This window comes from Strix aluco, chromosome 25 (genome assembly GCF_031877795.1).
Source record: "Strix aluco isolate bStrAlu1 chromosome 25, bStrAlu1.hap1, whole genome shotgun sequence".
Lineage (NCBI taxonomy): Eukaryota > Metazoa > Chordata > Aves > Strigiformes > Strigidae > Strix > Strix aluco.
In genome coordinates, this window is record NC_133955.1 from 3,901,226 (window position 1) to 3,923,318 (window position 22,093).

General features: G+C 55.7%; 1 protein-coding gene across 3 annotated transcripts; it reads left to right on the forward strand.

The window, feature by feature from the left end:
- Positions 1 to 1,718: 1,718 nt before the first annotated feature.
- TBC1D22B (TBC1 domain family member 22B) lies at positions 1,719 to 21,197 on the forward strand. 3 transcript variants are annotated; one of them, XM_074850471.1, is made up of 13 exons: positions 1,719 to 1,940; positions 6,493 to 6,549; positions 7,495 to 7,808; positions 8,708 to 8,887; positions 9,371 to 9,441; positions 9,875 to 10,003; positions 10,450 to 10,515; positions 11,424 to 11,538; positions 18,908 to 19,014; positions 19,347 to 19,422; positions 19,744 to 19,871; positions 20,115 to 20,210; positions 20,677 to 21,197. In XM_074850471.1, exons 1-13 carry the CDS (start codon positions 1,885 to 1,887, stop codon positions 20,803 to 20,805), a joined length of 1,524 nt encoding a protein of 507 aa, XP_074706572.1. In that variant the 5' UTR covers positions 1,719 to 1,884; the 3' UTR covers positions 20,806 to 21,197. The 3 variants fall into 3 exon arrangements, with proteins under 3 accessions (XP_074706572.1, XP_074706574.1, XP_074706573.1); XM_074850473.1 differs by lacking the exon at positions 1,719 to 1,940 and adding an exon at positions 2,129 to 6,397; XM_074850472.1 differs by lacking the exons at positions 1,719 to 1,940; positions 6,493 to 6,549 and adding an exon at positions 6,623 to 7,145.
- The last annotated feature ends 896 nt before the right edge of the window (positions 21,198 to 22,093 follow it).

Sequence of the window (22,093 nt, forward strand, 5' to 3'; positions counted from 1 at the left end):
GTCCAACACTGCACCCCCTGACCAGGAGGGCAGTGATCTCCCTGCAGCTGGGTACCTCGAAATGCTCTATTTTTTGTCAGTTCTTAAGTTTCTCTTCTCCACTTCAGCTTTGAGATGGGAAAAGGAACTGACTCTTCTCTCTCAGTTTTCATTCTCATTCAAAATCGAAAGCTGTCAGAGATCCTGGGCTCGTTGCCACGGTCTTGGGCTCACTCTGCCCCTGAAATATCTCCCTGTACCCCGAGAGCTGCTGATGGCGAGGGAAGGAGCAGGAACAGGTTGGGTCAGGGCAAAGCACCCAGGTGCCAGACCAGGCCCTGTGGTGAGGCGCCAGTGACGAGCCTGTGCCGCCCTCTGCTGGCAGCCCTGTCCGCCCAAAACAGGCTGGTTTTGCAGAAATGCACCTGCTTTTTAATTTTTCATCCCTTTTTTGAGTGCTTCCGATCCTCCTGTTTCCTGAAAGGCTCTCCAAGCCTCTCCCTGAATGCTTGGCAGGAGCCATGATCCTGCCAAGCCGGGACCTGACCCTGAGGGGATGGCGAGAGCCACCCTGGCCAGGAGGCTGAGCTGGGGGTGATAATTATCCCTTTTCCGATGACCCCCAACACCTGAGACACCCTGAGGGACAGCCAGGTCCCCTCCTGCCATTGCCCTGCCCTTTGCAAACAGGGGAAGCTGAGGCATCTCGTGAGGAACTGACTCATGTGGGGCAAGGCCATGCCGGCGGCCTGACCGTGTGAGGAGGCTGCTAATTCAGCAGGGCCCATCGCACGTTTCCCTCAGGAGCAGGACGTCCCCATGTCCCCACAGCCCGGGGACTCTGGTGACAGCAGACCCTGTCCCTCTCTGCCCACACTCGGCGCCATTAAGGCCCAGTGGCTGCTGGCCACCCCTGTGGTGAGGTTTCTCCTCAGGGCATGAGATGGATGGCAGCGCCCTGCGGGCTGGCAGGGTCCCAGTCCCATGTCACCTGGGAAGTTTGTGGGGTTTTCTGACATCTGCGGGTTTTTTTTCCCAGTTTATCCCCATTTACTCCGGAGGTGACTGCTTGTGCCTCATGGCTTGCCCCATAATGGCGGCTCCTCCCTCCCCCTCGTTGTCGTTATGAGGGGACATTTTGGCACCGGGGCTTGGCTGGGGGCTGGAAATGGCCCCAAATGGCTTTGAATCCTTGAGGGGACCATGACAGCTGCGGGTGCCAGTGAAGCCACCCCGGGGTGCCAGAGGGACCCATCTGGGTCCCGTCTCCCCTCAGTGCTGTCCCCCCCTCCCTGCCCCGCGCCCGGCTCTGTCCGCCCGCTCCCTCCTGTGGCCCTGCGGGTGGTTTAACCCGCTTCCTCCCGCCCTCTCCCGATGGTTTCGCCCAGGTGCTTGCTGGGCGTGTCTCCCCACCCCGCACCGTGAGCGGTCTCTCCCCTTCCGCAGGGCGGTTTAACCGGACCGGGCCTCCCCTCCTCAGGGTCCCCCCGGCCCAGGCAGGCACCGCCGCCTCAGCCCCGCTGTCGGCCCCGCTCCATGCGGGCTGCTCCCCCCGCCGAGGCGGGATGGGTTATTCCCTCCTCCCCCCCCTCAGATGGTCTCTCCCGCCTCACGCAGCCCCACCTCCAGCCCCGCAGACCCCGCCTCTTTTCGTGACGTCACTCCCTCCGCCCGCTCGCCATTGGCCGATCCACAGCGCCTTGCTCGACAACGGCCAATGGCGGCGCTCTCTGCGCCCGGATCCAAGATGGCGCTGCCGGGGGCTGCGGGCGGGTGGCGGTGAGGCGGCCTGCGGGGGCCACCACCTTCCTCCGCGTTCCGCCGCTGCGCCGCGGGGCCGGCCGGCCGGTGGGCTCGCTCGCTCGCTGGCTGGCCGGCCGGCCGGGCCCGCCCCTCCTTTCCGCCATGGCGGCCGAGAGCGGCAGGCAGTTCTGGAAGCGGAGCGCCAAGCTGCCGGGCAGGTGAGCGCGGGCCCGGCCCGGCCCGGCCCGGCCCTACCCCCCCCACCCCTCCTCCGGGGAAGGGGTGCAAGGGCCGCAGCTCCCCTCCCCAGCTGGGGGGCGTTGGGTAGTGGAGCTGGAGCAGCCCCTCTGCCTCGGGAAGGGGCTGTCAGGAGCACCCTGCCTGGCTGTGGGGCTGGGGCGCCTGGGGTACCCCCTGCAAGGGTGGGGGGTACCAGGGGTATCCACCCCGGCTGTGGGCCGGGGGAGCTGGCCGGGGGCCCTGGGGTTCCCCTCTGTAATAAGGGGGATGCCAAGGGCACCCCGGGCTATGGGGCAGGGGAATTCTGCTGGAGGAAATGCTCTTGTATAAGACAAGGGTAGTGCCAGGATCGTCCCCTCATCTGTAGGGCAGGGCAGGCCCTGGGGGGGACCCCTGTGGGAAGCAGGGTGGAGGGGGTCAGGGCCTCGAAGGCCCCCCTGGGGTGGCCTCAGAGCCAGGGCTGTACTACCCTCCTTTCCACAGATACTGAAGAAAGCTCATCCCTTCCTGAAGCCCTTAGAGATGTCGCCTTGGGCGGCAGCAACTCTGTCCCAAACAGGTGCACGTGCCAACGCGTGTGCCCCCTCTGTTATCCTCTCTGCGGGGTGTCACTCCTGGTCCACCTCTACTCAATACGAGGGACTGTGGGGCGCCTCTGTGTACACCTCTCTCTGGCTATGATGTCCCTGTTCCTGTCAAGGCATCCGCACTCAGCCGGGGATGGGAGAAACAAGTGAAATGTCTGATTCAAGTGGTGTTTAGGAAGAAGAGGCTGGTGGTGATGAAGGAGATGCTCCCTACGAGGCCTCTGGAGCAAGGCTCCCATGGGGACAGGGCACTCACCTCTCTGGGGAGGCTTTCACAAGTGCTGTTCCTGTCTGGTGCTCCTCACAGTTGCTCTCATTTGCCTTATCTGAACCCTGCCCTTCCCCTCCTGGTGTGCGGACGCAGTCTGAAATGCTTAGTTGGCTCTAAATCCTGCTGGGCCAGTTAAATCTCTCTTTCTAATGTGCTTTCACTCGGTTCTTTGTCACTGCGCCGGCTCCCTCAGGTTGGTGGGACAATCCAGGCCCCTGGCAAGCAAAGGGAAAGCAACGAGCGCTACGTGTTCCTCCTCTTCTGCTCGTGGGGGAAGCAAATGTTGTGCTCTCCCTGGGTCATTTTGTCTCCCAATTTGCTCCTGTCCCTCCCGTGGAGGTCACGGCCCTGCTCCCAGCTGGTGGTCTTAGACAGCATCTCTCTTCTGCAGTGGATGACTTCAGGCTTTGGCTTGGAAAGCTCAAACCAGGTGAACCGGTCTGGGAGGCAGCCGGTTCCTGCCTAGACAATACACTCCAACGTCAAGTTTTTGGCAAAGTTCTCCCCTGCTCCTGACTGGCAGCTGTCCAGGAGGCTTGCTACCACCTCGAAATCCCCTGCGTGCCCGTCCTTTCCAGGGATGGCTATCGACAGGTCTTGGGCAACACAACCACGGAAGGTGGAGGTGGGACGTGCTGCATCCACGGTCGCTAGACGTGAAGCTTCCTTTTCTTCTTTTTGCTGAGCTTTGAGAGATATTCCCATACAGATTCTTGGCTCTCTCCTTTCTTTGCCCTGACAAGCTGACAGAGGGAGGCTTTGTAAAGATTTGGAGACTGTCTTAGCTTCCTTTTCCATGACACTTTATGTAGTTGGTCCATTAGTTGTATTAGCTTTTAGGTGGTGCTTTTTTCCTGCAGATTTAAGGTGGCAGAACTAGTAAATGTTGTTTCACGTTTCCAATACTGCCCTGTGTTTTTTGCATTGGGAATTCTGAGCCCAGTATTTTTCTGGGGATGCATTGACAGGTTGGTCTAGTGTCTTATCCTCTGTGCAATGGGTTGTTTATTTCCTGTTCTTTAGGGAGATGGGCAGCCAGGCTTCAGTGGGGGGTATTTAAATGCTGTTTTAAAAGGGGAGAAACAGAATCTGCTAGGAATAAATATGTTCTGTGTCCAAAGTGGCACGGAGGTTTCATGGATGTGCAGTGTCAATAACCTACACCCTGTGATGATCTCCTCGTGAGCATTGTAACACAGATACCACAGCCATTGTACCAGACACTGAACATACAGGTAATAAAAAATGCCTGTCTTAAAAAGCTTAAACTGAGACGGGACTGGGGACTCATCCAGTCGGTTTGGGAGCACAGAGTCAGCCTAGGTCTTGGCTCCTGACCCAGTGGTGTGTTTGCTGAGAGGTAGTGCCTGCCCTGAGCTTTCTGTCCGTGCAAAAGTCGGGCAAAGACAGCTTCAGACAGGGAGTTAAGCTCGGAGACGGCAGATTCATCTAGCCAAGCTGCGTCAGGGAAAACCAGACAAGCATGGGTAAATAAAGTTACTGAGCATCACTTGGTGGTATCACGCAATTTTCTCAGCTGTAAAGGTAGGATGTGGTAATGCACCTTTGTGTGGAGCTGTAGGATGTGCTGGGAGTTGGGTACAAGGACGTGAGCTAAAGGAGCGGGATCAGACGTCGAGGGTACTACAGATACTATGGCAGAAACTTGCTGTCTGGCAGTTGTGCAAGTGCTCGTGTATCTTAAAAGTCACCTGTTGCACACCTTGGAATATTTGCAAACTTCCTGTCCAGCCTGTTACACCTTCTGCACAGGTGGATAGGGCAGAGAATCCACAAAGATGGGACAAACACAGGGGGAACCCGCTTCATACAGCGGTTCAGGCTCAGCGATGCAGGATGGTGGAGTTCAGCCCTGCCTCTGTAGCCTGCTGGAAATGAGACTGTCATCTGGAGCTGCTTGTGTGGGAGCACAGCCTGATGGGCTGTGCACTTAGATCAGCTCAGGATGCTTTGTTGGGGGAGCCTGAGTTCAAATTCTTTAAAAAGAGCTGCTTGGGAGGTTGTATCAGCCGTTAGCCAGTGAAGGCATTGGCCGATTGCTTCAGAGCCCCAGGAAGGGGTTTCCTCACCCAGAGCTGGCTGCCACATCCCCTCCCCTATCTCGAACGCACATCGTTCGTTTGGCTCGTGAAGTTCAGGCCTTCACACGTGAATCAAAGCAGTCACCCCTCAGCAGCGCAGGGACCCCCGCGCAGAGAGGAGCAGCATTGTGACTGGTGTCACGAGACGGCGCGAGCTTGGTGCTGGGTATCGGAGAGGCTCTGCCGGCTCCTCTGCTGCAAGGAGCTGCCATGAGTCACTGGGAAGCAGTGCAGATCTGAAGGGGTTGTTTTTCTTACTCCTGATAATCTGCTTGCTATGCCCACCCACGGGGGTGCCTCTGCTTAATAGCTGTCCTGACTCCTAGATGCTAATTAGTCAGCAAACTCTTTCCTAGGCTTGATTGCTGGTGGGTAAACACAGTGAGCCTTTTCAGCGCTTCCAGCCACAAGGGACGGCTGCTGCGGCAGCAAGCCCACCCCTCGCCAGGCTTTGCCACCAGGATCTCTCTGTGCTGTGTTGTTTCCAGCCTCTGCCCTGGATCTCTGCATCTCTCCCTGCCAGCTGTGCCTGTTGCTGCCGCCTCCCCTGCATCAACTGGTTCCCAGCACGGTTTCCAGCTGCACCAGGCTGCCGTCCCCCTCCTACATGGCTGGGCTCTGCTCGTTTTACTGCTGGGCACCATCTGCAGCTCCTGGAAACCAGGCCAGCTCTGTTGACCCAAGAGGGGCCTGTCCCTTGTGTGCCAGCTCTGAATGGGCCCTTGTCTCCGCTGTGGGATGCAGGACCGTGCTGTGTACCAGGGGATGAGAAGGAATTGTTTTCCAGAGATGGTTTTTCAGGGTGGGGTGGCTGTGAATAGTTACCCCAATGGAGGTAATACCTCAGGATTCCTGTCTTGCATCCAGAGACTCTACAACCAGTGATGAACACGCATCTAGGAGCTCTTCTCTGAGATGTTGCTCCCCAGGTAGTGCCTGCAGCCCTCAGGCTCCCTGTCCCATGGGTGCCTTTCCATGGGGAGGGGAGCTGAGGGACAGAGACGTGACTCATTTCAGGCCACATAGGAAGTAGTTGATTAAGATGGGATTTGGACCTGAGTCAAACCATGTACCGTAGCATTGGCTGCAAGCCTGAGAGCCAGCGTGGGGTTCAGTCCCTCAGGTGTGTTGCAGAAGAGCCCCGGTGTCACTGGTTGGAGTCCTTCCCTGTCCCGCAGGGCTCGGAAATGTGAATTCCCAAACCTGGAAATCCCCTTGATGGAAAAGAAAATGAACATCAGTGTGTAAGGCAGGGGGACTGAAACATGTGGTCACTCAGAGTGAATTGGTGGTGCAGAAAGGAGCAGATCTCAAATCCCAGCTCAGGCTGGAGAGAGCCTAAGAGTTTAAACAAGGCTTCTCTTTGCTGCTGCAAAGAACAAATCTTCAGCTGAATGTGGCACTTTGGATCTAAGGCTTTGAAGACAGAAGATTATTGAAGCTGCTTTTGGTCTGTATTCAGCTCCCAACAACAGGCAAGAAGTGCAACCCCAGACTAGGCTGAGGAGATTATTCATGGGTGCTCTGTGGCTTTTTGCATTGTCGTCTTTTTTCTTTCCCTTTTCTGCAGCATTCAACCTGTCTATGGAGCACAGCATCCTCCACTGGATCCACGGCTCACCAAAAAGTAAGTGTTTATCTTCTGGAGACACAGGCCACGAGGCTTTGCAGGTTTTTTGCTCAGTCCTGCAGTAGGTGGAGGTCTCCAGCATCCTCTGGCACTGTGATGTTCCAGCGGAGAAGGGCAGCAGTGGCGTGTGGTGCTGCCTTGAGCTCTGCAAAAGCTTGCAGGGAAAGCTTATCTGCTGGTGTCCTTTATGGCCAGAAATCCATATTGTACCAGCCACATCAAAGGAGACAGGCGTATTTTTTAGCAGTGGTGTCTGAGCCCTCTGCTCCCCTTCGGAGATGGAAGAATTAAAGGAAGGGGAGGTAAATCTGCGAGGCTGGAGAACCGCAGCACCCTTCCCATCAGGAAAAGGCAGAGCTGATCTGAACTGCCTCCTTGTCTCTATCTCGTGCTGTGTAATGGTGAAGGTTCCCCCTTTTCTGTGACGCTTCAGGTGGTGGACTTTGACTTCTGTAGCTAAAGGGTAAATGCAAAGGCTCCTCCTGTGCCTGAGAAAAGAACCAGGCTGGCCTGTCTGCTGGGAGCCATCGCAGCTGTATCAGGAGTACCCACGAGCGCAGACTGGCTCTAACTCCTGACATGCCTCTCCCCAGGTTGCAAGACTTTTTTTGGATGTTAATCTACCAGTTTTCTCTAGGGTGGGGGGAGGCAGAGCTGGAGGAGACGTACGTCTCTCCCCTTTGCCCTTCTGAGCTGGGAAGCCTGGCACCTCTCCAGCTGTGTGCTGGCACTGTGGCCTCCGTGCCCTGCCATCGTACCAGCTCGGGCTCTGCCTCCCGCCAGCGGGCAGCCTGGAGAGACTTAACACATTCTGTGGGTTTGGGAGGAGGAATGGGGAAACTGGAAGAAGGGACTGGCTGGTTGGAGTGAGGACGTAGGGAAGGAAAGAAAATGGAGTGGTCTGACATCATGGCTCTGATACTGTTTCTCTCTGGCTCTCAGCTTCATCAAGGACCGCTCCAAGGCCAATGCGCTGCCTATGAAAAGCAAGAAGGCCTCCAGCTTTCATGAGTTTGCCCGCAACACCAGTGATGCCTGGGACATCGGTGATGATGAAGATGAGGACTTCTCTTCCTCCTCTTCTTCTTTGCAAACTCTGAACTCTAAAGTGGCAAAGGCCACGGCAGCCCAGGTTCTGGAGAACCACAGCAAGCTGCGGGCGAAACCTGAGCGGGCCCAGTCCACTCTCAGCGATGTGCCCACCAACTGCAAGGTCATCAAGTCCAGCAGCGAGGCCCAGCTCTCCAGGACAGCTGGTAAGAGCCATCCTCAGGAGCAGCCTCATGCTCTGGTGCTCCCCTGACTGTCTGCTGAACTCAGCCCCTTGCTGCTACTTGTGTGTTATGGGCAAGAGCCTACAAGCTCAACAGAGGCTTTCGCCTCCTTGTAGTATCCTGTACCCCAGGGAGCCATTTTTGGAGGCCTGGCCTTAATGCTTCAGTCTCCTCTGCTGCTCGGTGTCCTGCGTACAGGCCCAGAGGATCCCATGTTCTGGGTGCTAAGGGATTCTGCAGATCTGTTAAGCTCTTGCTTAGGGTTGTTCACTGTCTGCTTCCTTTGTGGCCCAGTGTGCTGCTCTTAGTAAAGGTCTGGATGAGGTCCCGTTGACCCCAGGTCGGGACAGTTTGGGCAGAGAACTGGGCAGCATCAGCCCCTGCTCGTCGCAGGCAGCCATCTGCCTGTGCTGTGAAAGTCACCCAGCAGGTCCCTGCTGCCAGCAGGTGGCATTGGCAGCCCATCGCCTCCTCTCTGCGCTAGCAATTAGCTTGATCACTCTTTAGATCAGCCGTGAGCAGAACAGATCTGAAGGTTGGTTCTTGTGGGATTCCCGCAGCTCTTTCTGCCTCATCTCCTGTGTCCTTCTGCCCATGGCTTCCCATGGGAAGAGGGAATTCTGATCCCCTGGCAGCCAGGTGTTTGATGCAGGAGGAAGGAAGGGAGGGAGAAATGGGGGGGGAAATGATGGAAGAGCCACAACAGATGCCTGTGAACCAGCTGGTCCATCAGAGTGGGCCAGCAGTGCTGTTTGCTGGGACTGGGGAAGAGAGGGGTGGAATCTGCAGCGGCAGGTCTCTGACACTGGCCAGAAGAGCGAGGTGGGGTTGGAGAGGTGCAGACTCTGTCCCCACCTCACCGCAGCATCTGCTCCTTGCAGAGGAGGCCTGTGTGCGGACCGCCCTTCAGAAGCAGCAGTCCCTTCCCCTTCGGCCCGTCATTCCGCTCGTCGCCCGAATCTCTGACCAAAACGCTTCGGGTGCTCCCCCCATGACGGTGAGGGAGAAAACCCGCCTGGAGAAGTTTCGGCAGCTCCTTTCCAGCCACAACACGGACCTGGGTGAGTGTGGCAACACGGGGGTGTCTGCAGAGGGGGCCTGCTGCCTGCTTCAGGTTGCAGTCAGGTCTGCTCTGGCGTGGATAAATTGACTACCTGCAGTTGCTCCAAGCGGGATAGTTACACAAACTGCTCTGTTGGCAGATGGTTATGTCCTCCACCAGCTGCCTGTCCGTTCCCAGTCTTTCTCCATCTCGCAAATAATGGTTGTGATTGCTGGGGGCTGTTGGGCTCCGCATGAGAACTGAGGCTCTGGAGGATTGGAGCCCCTCCAGCCACCAGTCCTGTGCCCAGACTGAGCTGAAAACATCTCTACTCCCCTTGCTGCAGACCCACATCCCCCGTCATTGCTAATGTGGAGCCTTCCTGGAGGCTCAAGTGTCTCCAGAGCCTGCAGGAGCAGACTGGGCTTTCCTCTCCTTCTAGGTGTAGTGGTGCCTGGACGTGCCTAGGATCTAATCCATTGCCACCACTGTCCGTTTGCAGATGAACTGAGGAAATGCAGCTGGCCCGGTGTGCCCAGAGAGGTCCGGCCCGTGACGTGGCGTCTCCTCTCAGTGAGTACTCGGAGCTGTGACGCAGGATTCTGGGGGGAATGTGCCGAGCCAGGGACACGCGCTCCTAGACCTTCGTTGTGTCCCGTAACCAGGTTTGCTCTTTTTGTATCTGTGCCCAGCCTACGGGTGAGCTGTAGGGTTTTTTTTTAACTGGGGAGTGTAATTGCTACATCCTCTTTGAGCACAAAGCCCAGACTGGTGCTGGGAACGTGTGGTTCCCTCTATGTTGGGAAACTGAATCCCATGAAGTTGGGCTGCTCCAAGATCAGTAAAGGCATCAGGGGCTGGGAAAGCCAAATCCCATGAAAGCTCTTTCCCCAGCTCCTGAGTCTGTGCCTGATGCTTCCAGGTGCACAGCTGACCGGCAGGATTTCAGGGGGTGGTTTGTGGTGAGGGGAGAGGGTCTGCCCTGACACAGCTTTTCCTGCCACAGGGTTATCTCCCTGCAAACATGGAGCGGCGAAAGCTGACCTTGCAGCGCAAGCGGGAGGAATATTTCGGCTTCATCCAGCAGTATTACGATTCCCGGAACGAGGAGCACCATCAAGACACCTACCGACAGGTACGAGCCCTCTGCCTGTTGCCTGGCTTTCTGCCTTGGTTATGTCCCTTTCCTCTCTCTGGCTGCCGCTTGTCCATGCAGTTGAGGTCATGCGAGGACTTCTTCTAGCTGTAGCTATCAGGAGTCTTCTCCTTGGGGACAGGACACTGTTTCTGTCTGTCTTCTTACAGGTAGTAGTTTAGGCCTTCCCTAAATCGACCTAATAACTAGAATTCAGACCCCCAGCTCAGGGCACCTGCCCACGCCTGAGCAGAGGAGACTGGAGATTAAACTGTAGATGATTTTTCTCAGTGCAGCCATCACCTGCAGCCCTCACTGCGCTTGTCAGCAAGTGCAGCTCTCGCCTGGGGGGACACTGAGGGGTGGATTCCCCTCTGTTAGCCTGTGAGGAGTTACTGTGCCCCTGGAAAGCACGGCTGGTGTGTGTAACCCACCCTCTCTTCCAGATCCACATCGACATTCCAAGGACCAACCCACTCATCCCCCTCTTCCAGCAGCCGCTCGTCCAGGAGGTAAGAGGGGGAGCGAAGCTTCTGCCCCACATTTGCCGTGGGGTGTGTGTGGGGTTAGACCAGCACTGTCACGAGTGAGTTGGTTTTGCAGGGAAACTTCCCTGGCTGACAGCTCCTGATGCGAATACCTGCTGAAACTTTGTCCCATGTTTCTGAAATCAGACTTGGAGCTCAGGAGTGATGAGATCAGCTCTTTTGTGGCGAGATGTAGCCAAGATTGGTAAAAGACCTGAAGCTTTTGTTTTGAGACAAATTCAAGGTGTTTGAACCAGAGGAGATCAGTTGTGTTTTGCTACGAAGCCTCTTTTGCGCGAAGCAGGATGTGAGAAACACGGGCAGGGAGAGGTTTGAGAGGTGGCCAGGAGGTGTGAGCATCTGTCCTCTTTAGAAACGAGCTCAGCGTGTGTGTATATATCAGAGCACAGTGTCTTGGGGCTGGGGCAGCCTGGAAATAACACACTGGTTGTTGGGGGGAGGCTGCTCTATTGGGAACTATCCCAACCCGTGATGTTTTGCCGGGAGAACTGTGCTGATAACAGATAACAGCCTTGGCTTTTCATGTGACACTCAGCAAGGTGTGCTGCTCTACTAATGGGCAGCCTTGGCCTATGGGTGGAAGGGTCTTAAGCCACCTGGATCTTGAAAAGTTGGATGTGCACGTCTTCAAACAGAGGCTTTGAGGAGCCTGGGCTGCTTTGTTCGGTGAAGTGTGGGCTGGCCTGTGTGTGGGATCTGTGGATCATACCAGAGTCTCTCCTAGGACTTGCATGCTTCTTATCTTACCCGTATTGCTGCAGAAAAGCCTGTCAGCGCATGATCTCCGCTCCCTGAGCTTAGTAGTTATGCTTTTCTGCCTTTCCTTTGTGCACGGCTAATGCAGGTACCTGCTTTCCCTCATTCTTCCCTAGATCTTTGAAAGAATCCTGTTTATCTGGGCCATTCGACACCCAGCCAGCGGCTATGTGCAGGGAATCAATGACCTGGTCACTCCGTTCTTTGTTGTGTTCCTCTCTGAGTATGTTGGTAAGTGACTTTTGCTGTTTGAAGCACGGTGCTGCCTCTTGACCACGGTGTTTGAAATGGTGTGAAGCGCTGGCATCAGACAAGTTTGCCTTGCTGGAGGGGATGATGTGTGTGTTCTTCCTTCAGCTCCAGCCTGATGCATCTTGACCTCTTACTGTATCTGTGCTGCCTGGTTGAATTGAGTTCGGTTTCATAACCTTGCTGAGCTCCACGGAAGTTGAAGTGCTAAGGGTGGATTTGCATTTGAATGTATTTAACATCCTCGCAGTTTGGAGGAGAATGGGGTCTTTTAGGCGCTGAGGGAGTTTAGGCAAAGCTCTGATATACAGAGTTGGGGGAGGGGAGGGTCTTGCTCTCAAAGCTTACGCTTGGAGCTAGTTCTTGCTCTAGAAGGAATGAGTGAAGTATAAAGAGACCCTGCTGAGAATGTAAAATAAACTATTTAAATAAAGATTCCTGTCCCGTGCTGCTAATACAGGTGTGTTTCTCAAGCTGAGAGTTTCAGAAAGCAAATTGACTTCTCCCTGCTGCTTTTGGCTTTCTTGTCAGCCAGTTGCTTTTAGTCAGAGATCAAGTAATTTCCACCCATAGCATTTTTATTCTTTCTCCAGCTCTAGCTGTGTTTTGGGGTTGCTGTTAATGCTGGGATGCTGTAATCCCAGGGGCTCTTGGTTTTCACTATAGATAGAAGGAAAAAGGAATTTATAAGACTGTATTAGTGACAGAGAAGTTCTGTTGAACAAATATTTTTAAGGTCTGATCCAAAGCTTGTTGAAGTCAGCAACAGGCTTCCAAACTGAGGCTTTGGAAGCTAGTACTGACCTTCCTCTGCTGAGGGCGTTGAGAAGAGGAAAGCCACCTCGGTTTCCACTCTGGTAGCTGGTGTGGTCAGGATTGATCCCTCGGAAGTGCTGTTGCTCCTCACAGCTTGAAGGAGAAGGCATAAAATGTGGCTCTACTACCAGCTGGAGGGAATTCCCTTTCCTGGGAGGTCAGGAGCCTCTTGGGTTAGGTCTGAGCAGGTTCCCTTTGAGTGGCTTCTCCTGTGCCTTATTCCTTGAGTGGCATTGGTGACGCTTGGTCCTGGCAGAGGCTGGTTGCTCAGGATCGATTTATTGGGTTAGAAGCGGAGCTGTGTGTGGTGAGTTCTCCATGCAAGGAGGGAGCTGGTCTGAAGCATCGGAGCTGCCTGTGGGTACCTGGTGTGGCTTCTTGCAGTCCTGCACCGTGTTGAGTGTTGGGGCTCACGTCTCTCTGCATGTGACTGCAGAGTTCATGCTGCATCGGACGTGTCCCTCTCTTGCTGGGGTCGTGCTTCTCACCATCTTCCAGGGCTCTTTTCACCCCTGGCTGAAACTTTCTCTCTGAACGTGGCCTTCGTGTTTCCAGCTATCTCTGAAACTTGTGTTGGAGGGAAAAAACCCTCTGCGTGAGATGTGCTGAGTTGAATTTGGCCAAGCAACATCATGGATCCCCCTTCTATCCCCAGAGCCTGGGATTCAAAGCCAGTCTTGAGGTCCCGAGCTGTCTCAGTGGCTACCTGCTCCCTCGTCTGGCTATGTAGCAGTCAGAGTTTAAGGACAAGATCAGTAATTGCCTTGAATGTACGTGGGAAAGAACTGCCAGTGCTCAGTGTTGCATAACCCCTTTTGCAACAGGATTGAAGTCACTGGTTTGGAGCATCAGCTCTTCTCTACAGCTGCCTTTGACTGAAGAGGCCCCTGAAGAGCTGGTGCTGGGCAGGGTCTGGAGGCTCTCTGTGTTAGATCATTAATGCTCAGGATCCCTGGATCAGCCAAGTCTGTGCTGCACCCGAGTCCTTGCAGCAGGAGAGCCAAAAGAGGCCTTGCACAGTTTGATAATCCTTGTGTAGCACGTGCCAAGGGACAACTCGCCTTTCTATGGGGGATCTCTTGTTCAGAGGAAACGCTGCTGGTATTCTCCAAGCTGTATCCCCCTTGGGAAAGGGCACGATCTGTGTGGCTCAGGCAGCTCCTGCCCACAGAGCCCCCGAGGGCTCGTACACCTCTGTGTCATCTGAGGGAACTTCCACACTCAGAGGTGTGTGTACATCTGGCCTGGAAAAGTTTCCCTCACCTTTCCATGAAAGCTGGCTCTGGGGAGTTGGCACCAGCACTGGCTCCATCCTCAAACCTCTTGGGTTTGCTGCCCCTCCTCTCCTTTCTTGAGCGGGTGTTTTGTTGACTGCAAGATGCTAGAAGGGACCCACCGTGCTGCCAGCTGGCTCCTCTGCTCAGCTGCCCACCGTCTTCCCCGGGATGTTTGTGTCAGAGCGTTGGAAGGGCTGTCTCCCGCAGCTGACTCAGCAGGACCATCGCAGCTCTCCAGGCGCTGTGGGGGGTGTCTGTGTGTGTGTGATTCAGAGCTGACAGGCGGAGGTGGGAGTTCACAAGCTGTTGACTTCAGTTAGCTGTTCAGCATAAAGCTGGGCTGACACTCTGGTCTTCTGTTCAGTCTAGTGGATGTCATAAAACAATCTCACCTCCAATAACGGGCTGGTCCCCATCTCTAAGTTCGTTGTAGACTTCTAACCCATCATCCCATGCTTTGGGCAGCCATTGCATTTGCAGACCACAGATCAACTTTTCTACAGATCAATTAAAATCTCTCCTTGGTGCTCATCAGCTGATTAATGTGTCTGGTTGACAGTGTCTCCATTATATATCAGTTACTAGACCAAGGCCTAAAACATCCCTCAGAGGGCTTGTCTGGCTTCCCACCGAAGGCTAGAACGTGTCCATGGGGAAAAGGTGGGTGGTTTGGGTAGGGGATGGTCTGTAGCTTATCAGGCACATTCAGGGAACAGTTTGGCAGCTTCCTTTCATTGAAGTTGACACAAGCAATGAACCATCAGTCAGCAGTAACCCAGGAAACTCCCAGGCCCTTGTGTGCAGAGGGATTAAGCACAGCTTGCTCGAGGTAGTAGTTAGAGCAGTTTGGCTGGCCACACCGCTGTGTCTTTTGTCTTGATTCCTTTCCATCGTCACCGTGGAAGGTGTGAGGAGGAAGGGTGTATGCCTCACTGCCTCCTGAAGGAGGTAAACAGACCAGTGATGAAAAACATTTTGCAGGAAACTATTTCTTCTAGCTGCCCTGGGATGCTTTGGGAACTGGATGACCCCATTATTAACCTGCCTCTCCCTAGCCCAACAGGGTCCTGTTGATATGGCAATATCAAAAAAGCAAAAAATTGCTTTCTGAGCAATGCCTTGCATCCAGTGTGTGTGCCCCTTTGACCAGCTTCAGAAAATACCACCTAGGCTGAAGCAGGGAGAAGCAGCTCTTCCCCAGAGCTTCCAGTCCCCATCTCTGAACTCCCCTGCCCGCTTTTCCAGTGCCAGCTGGGACCAGTTGCTTTTCTTGTACTTGCACCCAGTCTGGATGCAAAACTCGTGCTTCTTCCAGACTTCTGCGAGCCTTTGGCGGATGGGATAGATTTAACTGCTGTGTTTTCCCCTTTCCCCCAGCGTGGCAAGCTGCCTCACCTTCTCCTGTGATGCTCTACCTGCCTCCCACACCAACATGGCTGCCTCGGCTACTTGGCAGCAAGCACGGGCACTTGGGCCACTGCCAGCTCCGTAGCTGGAGCTGTTCCTCCTCCCAGCTGATGGACGGCTTTGTCACACATTGCTGAGCGCTGCTTGTTTTCAGCTGGTGCTGCCGTGAGGAAGAGCTCGAGGTGTTGAGGCTGCAGGAGCAGCTCAGCCTGCGGTTGCTGCCCTCCGGGTGGGATGAGCGCAGGCTGCCAGCACCTCTGGGGAGGCAGAGCTGAGTGGCGAGGGTGGAGAGAGGCAGTCTGGCGTCCGAGGAATTGGAGTGGGGGTGACACCTCGGCACCTGCCGGGGGAAGCCACCTGCCCCCTTTTCCAGGTGACCAGAGAGGTCCCAGCAAGCACAGGGATGCTGAGCTGTCAGTCCTGCTGAAACTGCCTCCCAGCTCAGGTCCTGCAGCCCTCCTGAGTCGCTCCCAGCTCTCATGGCTTGTGTTTGTATTTAAAATGGCAGGGACAGAGCTCAGAAATGAGCTCAGGATCCCCAGGTAGTGTCAGTGCTGGACCCTGCACCCTGTCTCCGTGCTCTCTGCCCATCCCAGCGTATGACACCACTTCCATCCCTCATTCAAGGCCTGGCGTAAGGGATTGTTCCAGCTTTGGGACCTGTTTGGTGTTTCACCAAGGCTGTAGAGGGGAGCAGTACCATGGAAAGTATTGATCTTGCTCACTCCTAACTGGCTCTGTTATTAAATCCTAATCCTGGTTAAATTAGGACTCTGTTTCCTTGTAAGCAGGAGCAGAAGTGGAGCTCAGATGAAGGGGAGGGGGGAGCCTTGTGTCTGGGTGTTCCTCGTCACGCTGCCACTGACCCGGCTTGCTCTGAACTCCAGGTTTTGCCCTGGACCTGTTGCTCACTGCACGTGGTGCAGCCTTGCCCATTGCTGTGCAGAGCTGTGAGCTGAGCCTGGGTTTAACTGTTCTCCAGGCCTCTAGTCCTGCGTAAAGCCCCAGCTGCCAGAATATGGGGAGTGTTAAAGCTCCCTTACAGAAGGCAGGGCTGTGGGAGGCTGGAGCTCTGGCTCCTCTGCTCCAAGCTTTGTGCTGCCTGGCATTTCAGACAGGTTCACTGTGATGTCCCTTCTCCCAGGTCTGCCCTGAGCCCTGTCAAAGTGTCACTCACAGGAACTTTGCTTTCCCCAAATGCCAGCTGCCCTTGGGCACCTTGTGACACTGCTGGCGATGTCCCGGCTGCCTCCAGCCCAGCCGCGGGCGGCTGTCACCGTGCCGCTGGCTCCTTCTCAGTCCCTGTCAGAGCCATATGTTGAGTATCTCCCTCCTTTCCACGGCGTCTCTTTAATGATGCCGCTGAGCAGATTTTTGTGCTGAGCCACACGCTCCAGAGACCTGGGGTTTGTTTTTTTTTTTTTCAAAACTTCTTGCGGTGTGAGTTGGCTCGTGCTGGGGATCTGCTACCGCTGTTTTGCTTTGACACAGGGGTGTGGACAGGGTTGCTTCTCTTGTCCCCGTACTGGTGCAAGCAGCAGGGTGTTCCCCATCAACTGGGCAGGTCACCACATCCCTTTCTCCATCTCAGTCCTCATGCCTGGAGCTGCATGGGGAGGTTTTCTGCACAAGGCTCATTGCTACGTGGCTGAGCCTGCCTCTCCCACCAGTCCTGCCTGTACACATGTGGCCCTGACCTGCGCCTTCACCTACCCATCCTCTTTTCTCTATTATCTAGGAAGAAAATGGGTATTAAACAGATTTTTGCCTGCCTTTCTCATTACCTGGAACAGCTGAGAGTGGCTGTAGAGAAGCCAGCAGAAGAGTGATAGTTTTGGATGATGACTTGCAGCTGGAAAATTGCTGCTCTTTCTGCAGTACAAGATTACCAGATTAACGCAGGGTTAAGCCCTTGCTTGTCCCTAAAGCTCCTGGTGACAGTTTGCTCCAGAGCTGAGCTCTGCCCCAGAGGTGGGAGCAGCTGGCTCCACACTTTTGCGGGCAGGATCTGTGAGCGCTGGTTTTCACAGCACGGCAGCCTGCGACAGCTGCCCTGCGGCGTATCTGAGCCAAGGGGGTGGCCGCCTCCAGCCCTGAGCCCCGTCCTGTCCCTCTCTTGCTCTTTTCCAAGGAAGATCAAAGATGCTTGTTAGGATTTCCAAGCCTCTGGGTTTGGAAATGAGCCCGTTTACCTCTGGCATCGGTTGATCTGATTTAGCAGCATGACAGCAGTGTGATGCGTGCTCTCCTCCTGAGGAGGAAAGGGAGGGAGGTGCTGGGTCAGTGGAGCCAGGAGGGCCAGAGCTGTGTCTCCTGTCTGTCTCCTCCCTAGCTTCCACTGCCTTCCCGTGCCTGTTGCCCTCTACAGCCTCCAGGTTAAGGTGAGCCTGGCCTGGAGCAGGTGATCTCTGCTCCAAACTCAGCCAGCATCACCACTGTCCCACCCTCGAGGCATCTCATCTCTCCCTTGCCCTTCCTGGGGGTTTATTTAAAAGCAAGGGCAGCCTTTTGCACTCTGAGTACAATCTGGAGCACATGTCTTATGAGGAGCAGGTGAGGGAACTGGGGGGGTTTAGTCTGGAGAAGAGGAGGCTGAGGGGAGACCTCATGGCCCTCTACAACTCCCTGAAAGGAGGGTGCAGAGAGGGGGGAGGAGTCTCTTGAGCCAAGGAACCAGCACCAGGACAAGAGGGAATGGCCTCAAGCTGCGCCAGGGCAGGGTCAGACTGGCTCTTAGGAAGGATTTCTTTGCAGAAGGGGTTGTTGGGCGTTGGAATGGGCTGCCCAGGGCAGGGGAGGAGTCCCCATCCCTGGAGGGGTTGAAGAGTCGGGTTGACCCAGCGCTGAGGGATCTGGTGGAGTTGGGAACAGTCAGGGTGAGGTTCATGGTTGGACTGGAGGAGCTTCAAGGGCTTTTCCAACCTGGATGATTCTGTGAGTACCCTCTGGGGACAGAGCTGCCACTAACCCTTGTGTTCTCAGACCCCTACTTCACTGGGTTTGAAAAACAAGCTTGCACAGATCTCGGCTTCCCCCACAGCAAGGCTCTTCTGTGCATGGGGCTGCTGTTTGCTGGAGCTCTCCTGTCAGCTGGGCTCGAGGAGGAGGAGAAGCTCTGTGGAGCTGAGCGGTCCCTCTGTCGCGTGGCCGTGCTGTCAGGCTCTGTGCTGGATTTAACTCGGAGCCTTTTTGTTCTCCAGGAAGATGTTTGCACACTTTTGGGTCCTTGCAATCGTGCCTGAGAGTCCTGCTCTACTGTAGGGGTTTCTGAGGCTTTGGCAGTTATTTCTCATGGGTCCTCAAGAGTTGGCAGCCACTTTTTGGGTGCCTCTGTTGTTCTTCGGTCCTGGGATGATGCTGATGAATCTGACTGGGAGGGGGAAGTGACCTCCCTTGTGCTGCCCCAGGCCAAGGGCAGCGTTTCCTCACCTGGTTTCTGGCTGCAGCGAGGGATTCACCTCTCCCAGTTGTCCCTGTGGTCCTGCCAGCTGGCGGAGACCTGCTGTCACCCAGGGTGGGATGCGCTCCAGCAAGAGAGGTTCCATATGCCGGGAGCTTTGTCCATGCACAGCCCTCGCCCCTGAGGGACAACAGCAGTGACGGCGCCGTAGGATCCCTCCCACGGCTCCCTGGGGAGCTGGGCTGGGTTTGGATCATGGCCACCAAGTCTTTTGGGGTCCTTCAGCCCTTTGCCTGGGTGCTGCACTCTGTGCTAGGCAGGATGCTCACATCACTCAGGGAGCCCTGTAGTGCCTCTTGCTCTGCCTTGGCTTGATAAAGCCCCTCGGTGTGTCCCTTGAGCCTCCCGGTGTCCCCCATCCTCCTGATGCTCTTCCCTCTCTGTTCTGCAGAGGAGGACGTGGAGAACTTTGATGTGACGAACCTGTCGCAGGATGTTTTACGGAGCATCGAAGCCGATAGCTTCTGGTGCATGAGCAAGCTGCTGGACGGGATACAGGTGAGCCTCTGGGGCCACGAGGTTTCTGTCCCTTGCTGGGGTAGCAGTCATCTCTCTGTGTTTGGGTGAGCACTCTGCATGTCCTAGCATTAGGGAGACTTTGCTGCTTCACTGAGCTAAATCTGTAGGTAAAATCCTGGGAAATAAGATGCTGTGGCTGTTCAACGGGTGCTGTCCGGGCTTGAGACTTCACAGCAGGCAGATGATCCTGGTGCTGAAGAGCTGTGGCTCCTTGGCTCACGGTGATCTCCCTGTGGAGCTGGGCATCTGGTTTTGGTCATTTCTAGCTGTTGTTAGTGCTGCTGCTGCTGACTCGTGGCCTCTCCCCACAGGATAACTACACTTTTGCACAGCCAGGGATCCAGAAGAAAGTCAAAGCGCTGGAGGAGCTGGTCAGCCGGATCGATGGTAGGAGACAGAGGGATCTGAGCAGGTTGGAGGCTCTTTTGTCGCAACAGCAGGAGGCCTCCTTTGCAAGTAGTGCTCTCAGGGGATGGGTAGACACTTGCCTACAACACGTAAGGAAGCAGGCCAGGGTAGGGTCAGCCAGAAACCTGCTGGGGACAGGGTTTTTCTGGCCAGGTAGCACAGGGTGAGGAGCGGAGGCATTTGGGAGAACAAGGACTCAGCCTGAAAGCACGTGAAAGCCGGTGTGTTGGGGGCAGTGACCGCATGCGGGCGCTGGGGCACCGTGGTCCCCAGGTGTGTAAGTGAAATGTGCTGTTTCAGAGCAGGTACATAATCACTTTAGGAAGTACGAGGTCGAATACCTGCAGTTTGCCTTTCGCTGGATGAACAATCTGCTTATGAGGGAGCTGCCGCTTCGCTGCACCATCCGCCTCTGGGACACCTACCAGGTACGTGGGCTCCCGCTGCCGTCCCTGCTTGGCTGGTCACTGCGGGGCTGATTCCCTGTACGCGGGGGGACGGGGGTTTTCTGGCAGCACCGTGCAGCTGGGGAGATGAGGGAAGCAAAGCAGCGTGACCCCGGGACATTTATAGCCAGCTGGGAGGTGGGTGGCCCAGTAGAATGTCAGTGTCCGGGGAGGCCGTGATCCAGCCGAGCTGCAGGAGCTGACCCAGAGTTCTGCTGTCCGCAGTCGGAGCCGGAAGGATTCTCACATTTCCACCTGTACGTCTGCGCCGCCTTCTTGATCAAGTGGCGGAAGGAGATCCTAGATGAGGAAGACTTCCAAGTAAGTCTTTGAGGCTGGGGGTAATTCCCTGGGGGTAGAGGGGAGGGAATTGCTCTGGTTGGGAGCTCAGCGTGGACACAGTCAACCATCACCTCAGAGCTGGCTCCGAGATCATCCCCTCTCAGGATCTTTGCCTGAAAGTAACTCCTGAGCCGGAGCGCTCAGGACAGGACCGAGCTGTTGGGCAGCTCTTCCCTGGGCTCCAGCTTCAATCATGGTAAATCCCTTCGTGTTTGCCTTTGGGTGTCCAGCTGTAGTGCCGTGGTAGCACCTTGTATCTCAAGGGGTTTGGGGGCATCTGAGGTGTTTCAGTGATTCAGACTAGACACGAGCACGTCTTAACGCCGTCTCCAAGCCCCTCAGACCTGCGAGTGAGCGAAAGTTCCTGAGTGCTGCTGCCTCTGGTCACGCCGGCCCCGAGCCTGCTCTGGATCTGTACCAATCTGAGCACCTTCCCCTCTTTCAGGGCCTTCTGATGTTGTTACAAAACCTGCCCACGATACACTGGGGCAACGAAGAAATTGGACTCCTGCTCGCAGAAGCCTACAGACTCAAGTACATGTTTGCAGATGCCCCCAATCATTACCGCCGATAGGTGCCAGGGCGAGACTCCCTCCTCTCCCCCGTGCCCACCCCCTCGTCCTGGCCCGATCTGATCACTGTGGCATTTTTGTCATCCCAAGTCCTCGGACACTCCGGCCGGGAGCTGCTCCTCGCTGTACAAAGCTCACATCGACTCTTGTCTTAACTCTTTAACGCGTGCCTGTCTGCCACTCCCTGCGCCTGGATGTGCCACTCCAACCACCGTCAGTATTTCACGCCGGGCTGGTGGCTCGAGCCGGGGCGAGAGGCTTGAGGGGGCTCGGGGAGGACATGGGGGACAGTTCTACAGAGAAACTGAGCCGAGGACGAAGCTCTCCTGCCACTCCACCCCCTGCCCTGGGCTTCTCCGGCTGGGACCACCTTGGCTTTGCTGCCTCGTGTTAACCTGCCGCCACATGCGCTGCCCCATCTGCTCCCTTCTCTCTCCGACACCGTTCGCTCCAACTCCCAGATGAAAATGCCTTATCAGAGACCCGCCTGGCCGGAAAATCCTCCCCCCCCGCACCGAGGGCAGCAGGGCAAGAAGTTTCTCTCAGGGCTGAGCTTCGCTCCGAGGGTCCGGAGCCCCCGAGCGCTTTGTGGGTTCACGAGAGAGCCCCTGGTGCCTGCCCTCTCTCTCCTTCTCTCCATCCTCTTCGCCTCCCTCTCCCCCCCGGGGCAGCGGGACGGGCACGGCGGTGGGGGAACAACCACTCCATCCACACGCGGTTTGAAGGATGCGCGCCAGCTTGACGGGACTTTTGGTGACTGATGTGCTGTCGGTACAGCCCCCTCCGGCGCGGGGGGGAGGCGCGGGGGGGCTGGTAGGGGAGCAGCATCTCCCAAAAACCCCCTTGCAAAGCCCCCGCTCCTCCGAGGCGTTCTGTGTATATTGTGTTCTTGTGTATATGGGTCAAAGATGTACAATATAAGTCTTCTGTTTGTAGCAGATAATGATTTTATATTTATAACGTGCACCCCTTGTTCCCCCCATCCTCTCCGCGCCTGGGAAGGTCGCCTGGGTGCTGCGGCGTTGGGCTTTGGACCCCTCCAGGGGACCATTTCAGAGCCACGAGTATTTCTGCCCCAGGGTGTTTTTGCAGTGTTGGATCTGCCAGGAAGAGGTGTGATAGAAATACATATCTCAAGGCTTCTCCTTCAAAGAGGATTTGGGTTTGGCAAGGCGATGGGAGCTCCCAGCAGGAAGCAGGGGAGAGCTGTGTCAAGGAAAAACAGGGTATCGGGGCTCGTCGGCTGCTGGCACGTGCCCCTCCGAGCGCTGCGGGACTCTCCGGGGAGGA

Bases quoted from the DNA above. Each gene is read 5' to 3' on its own strand.
- TBC1D22B (XM_074850471.1), top strand. From the start codon at position 1,885: ATGGCGGCCGAGAGCGGCAGGCAGTTCTGGAAGCGGAGCGCCAAGCTG. The intron at 10,004-10,449 runs GTACGAGCCCTC...CCTCTCTTCCAG, and splicing joins ATCAAGACACCTACCGACAG to ATCCACATCGACATTCCAAG. The intron at 19,423-19,743 runs GTAGGAGACAGA...GTGCTGTTTCAG, and splicing joins GCTGGTCAGCCGGATCGATG to AGCAGGTACATAATCACTTT.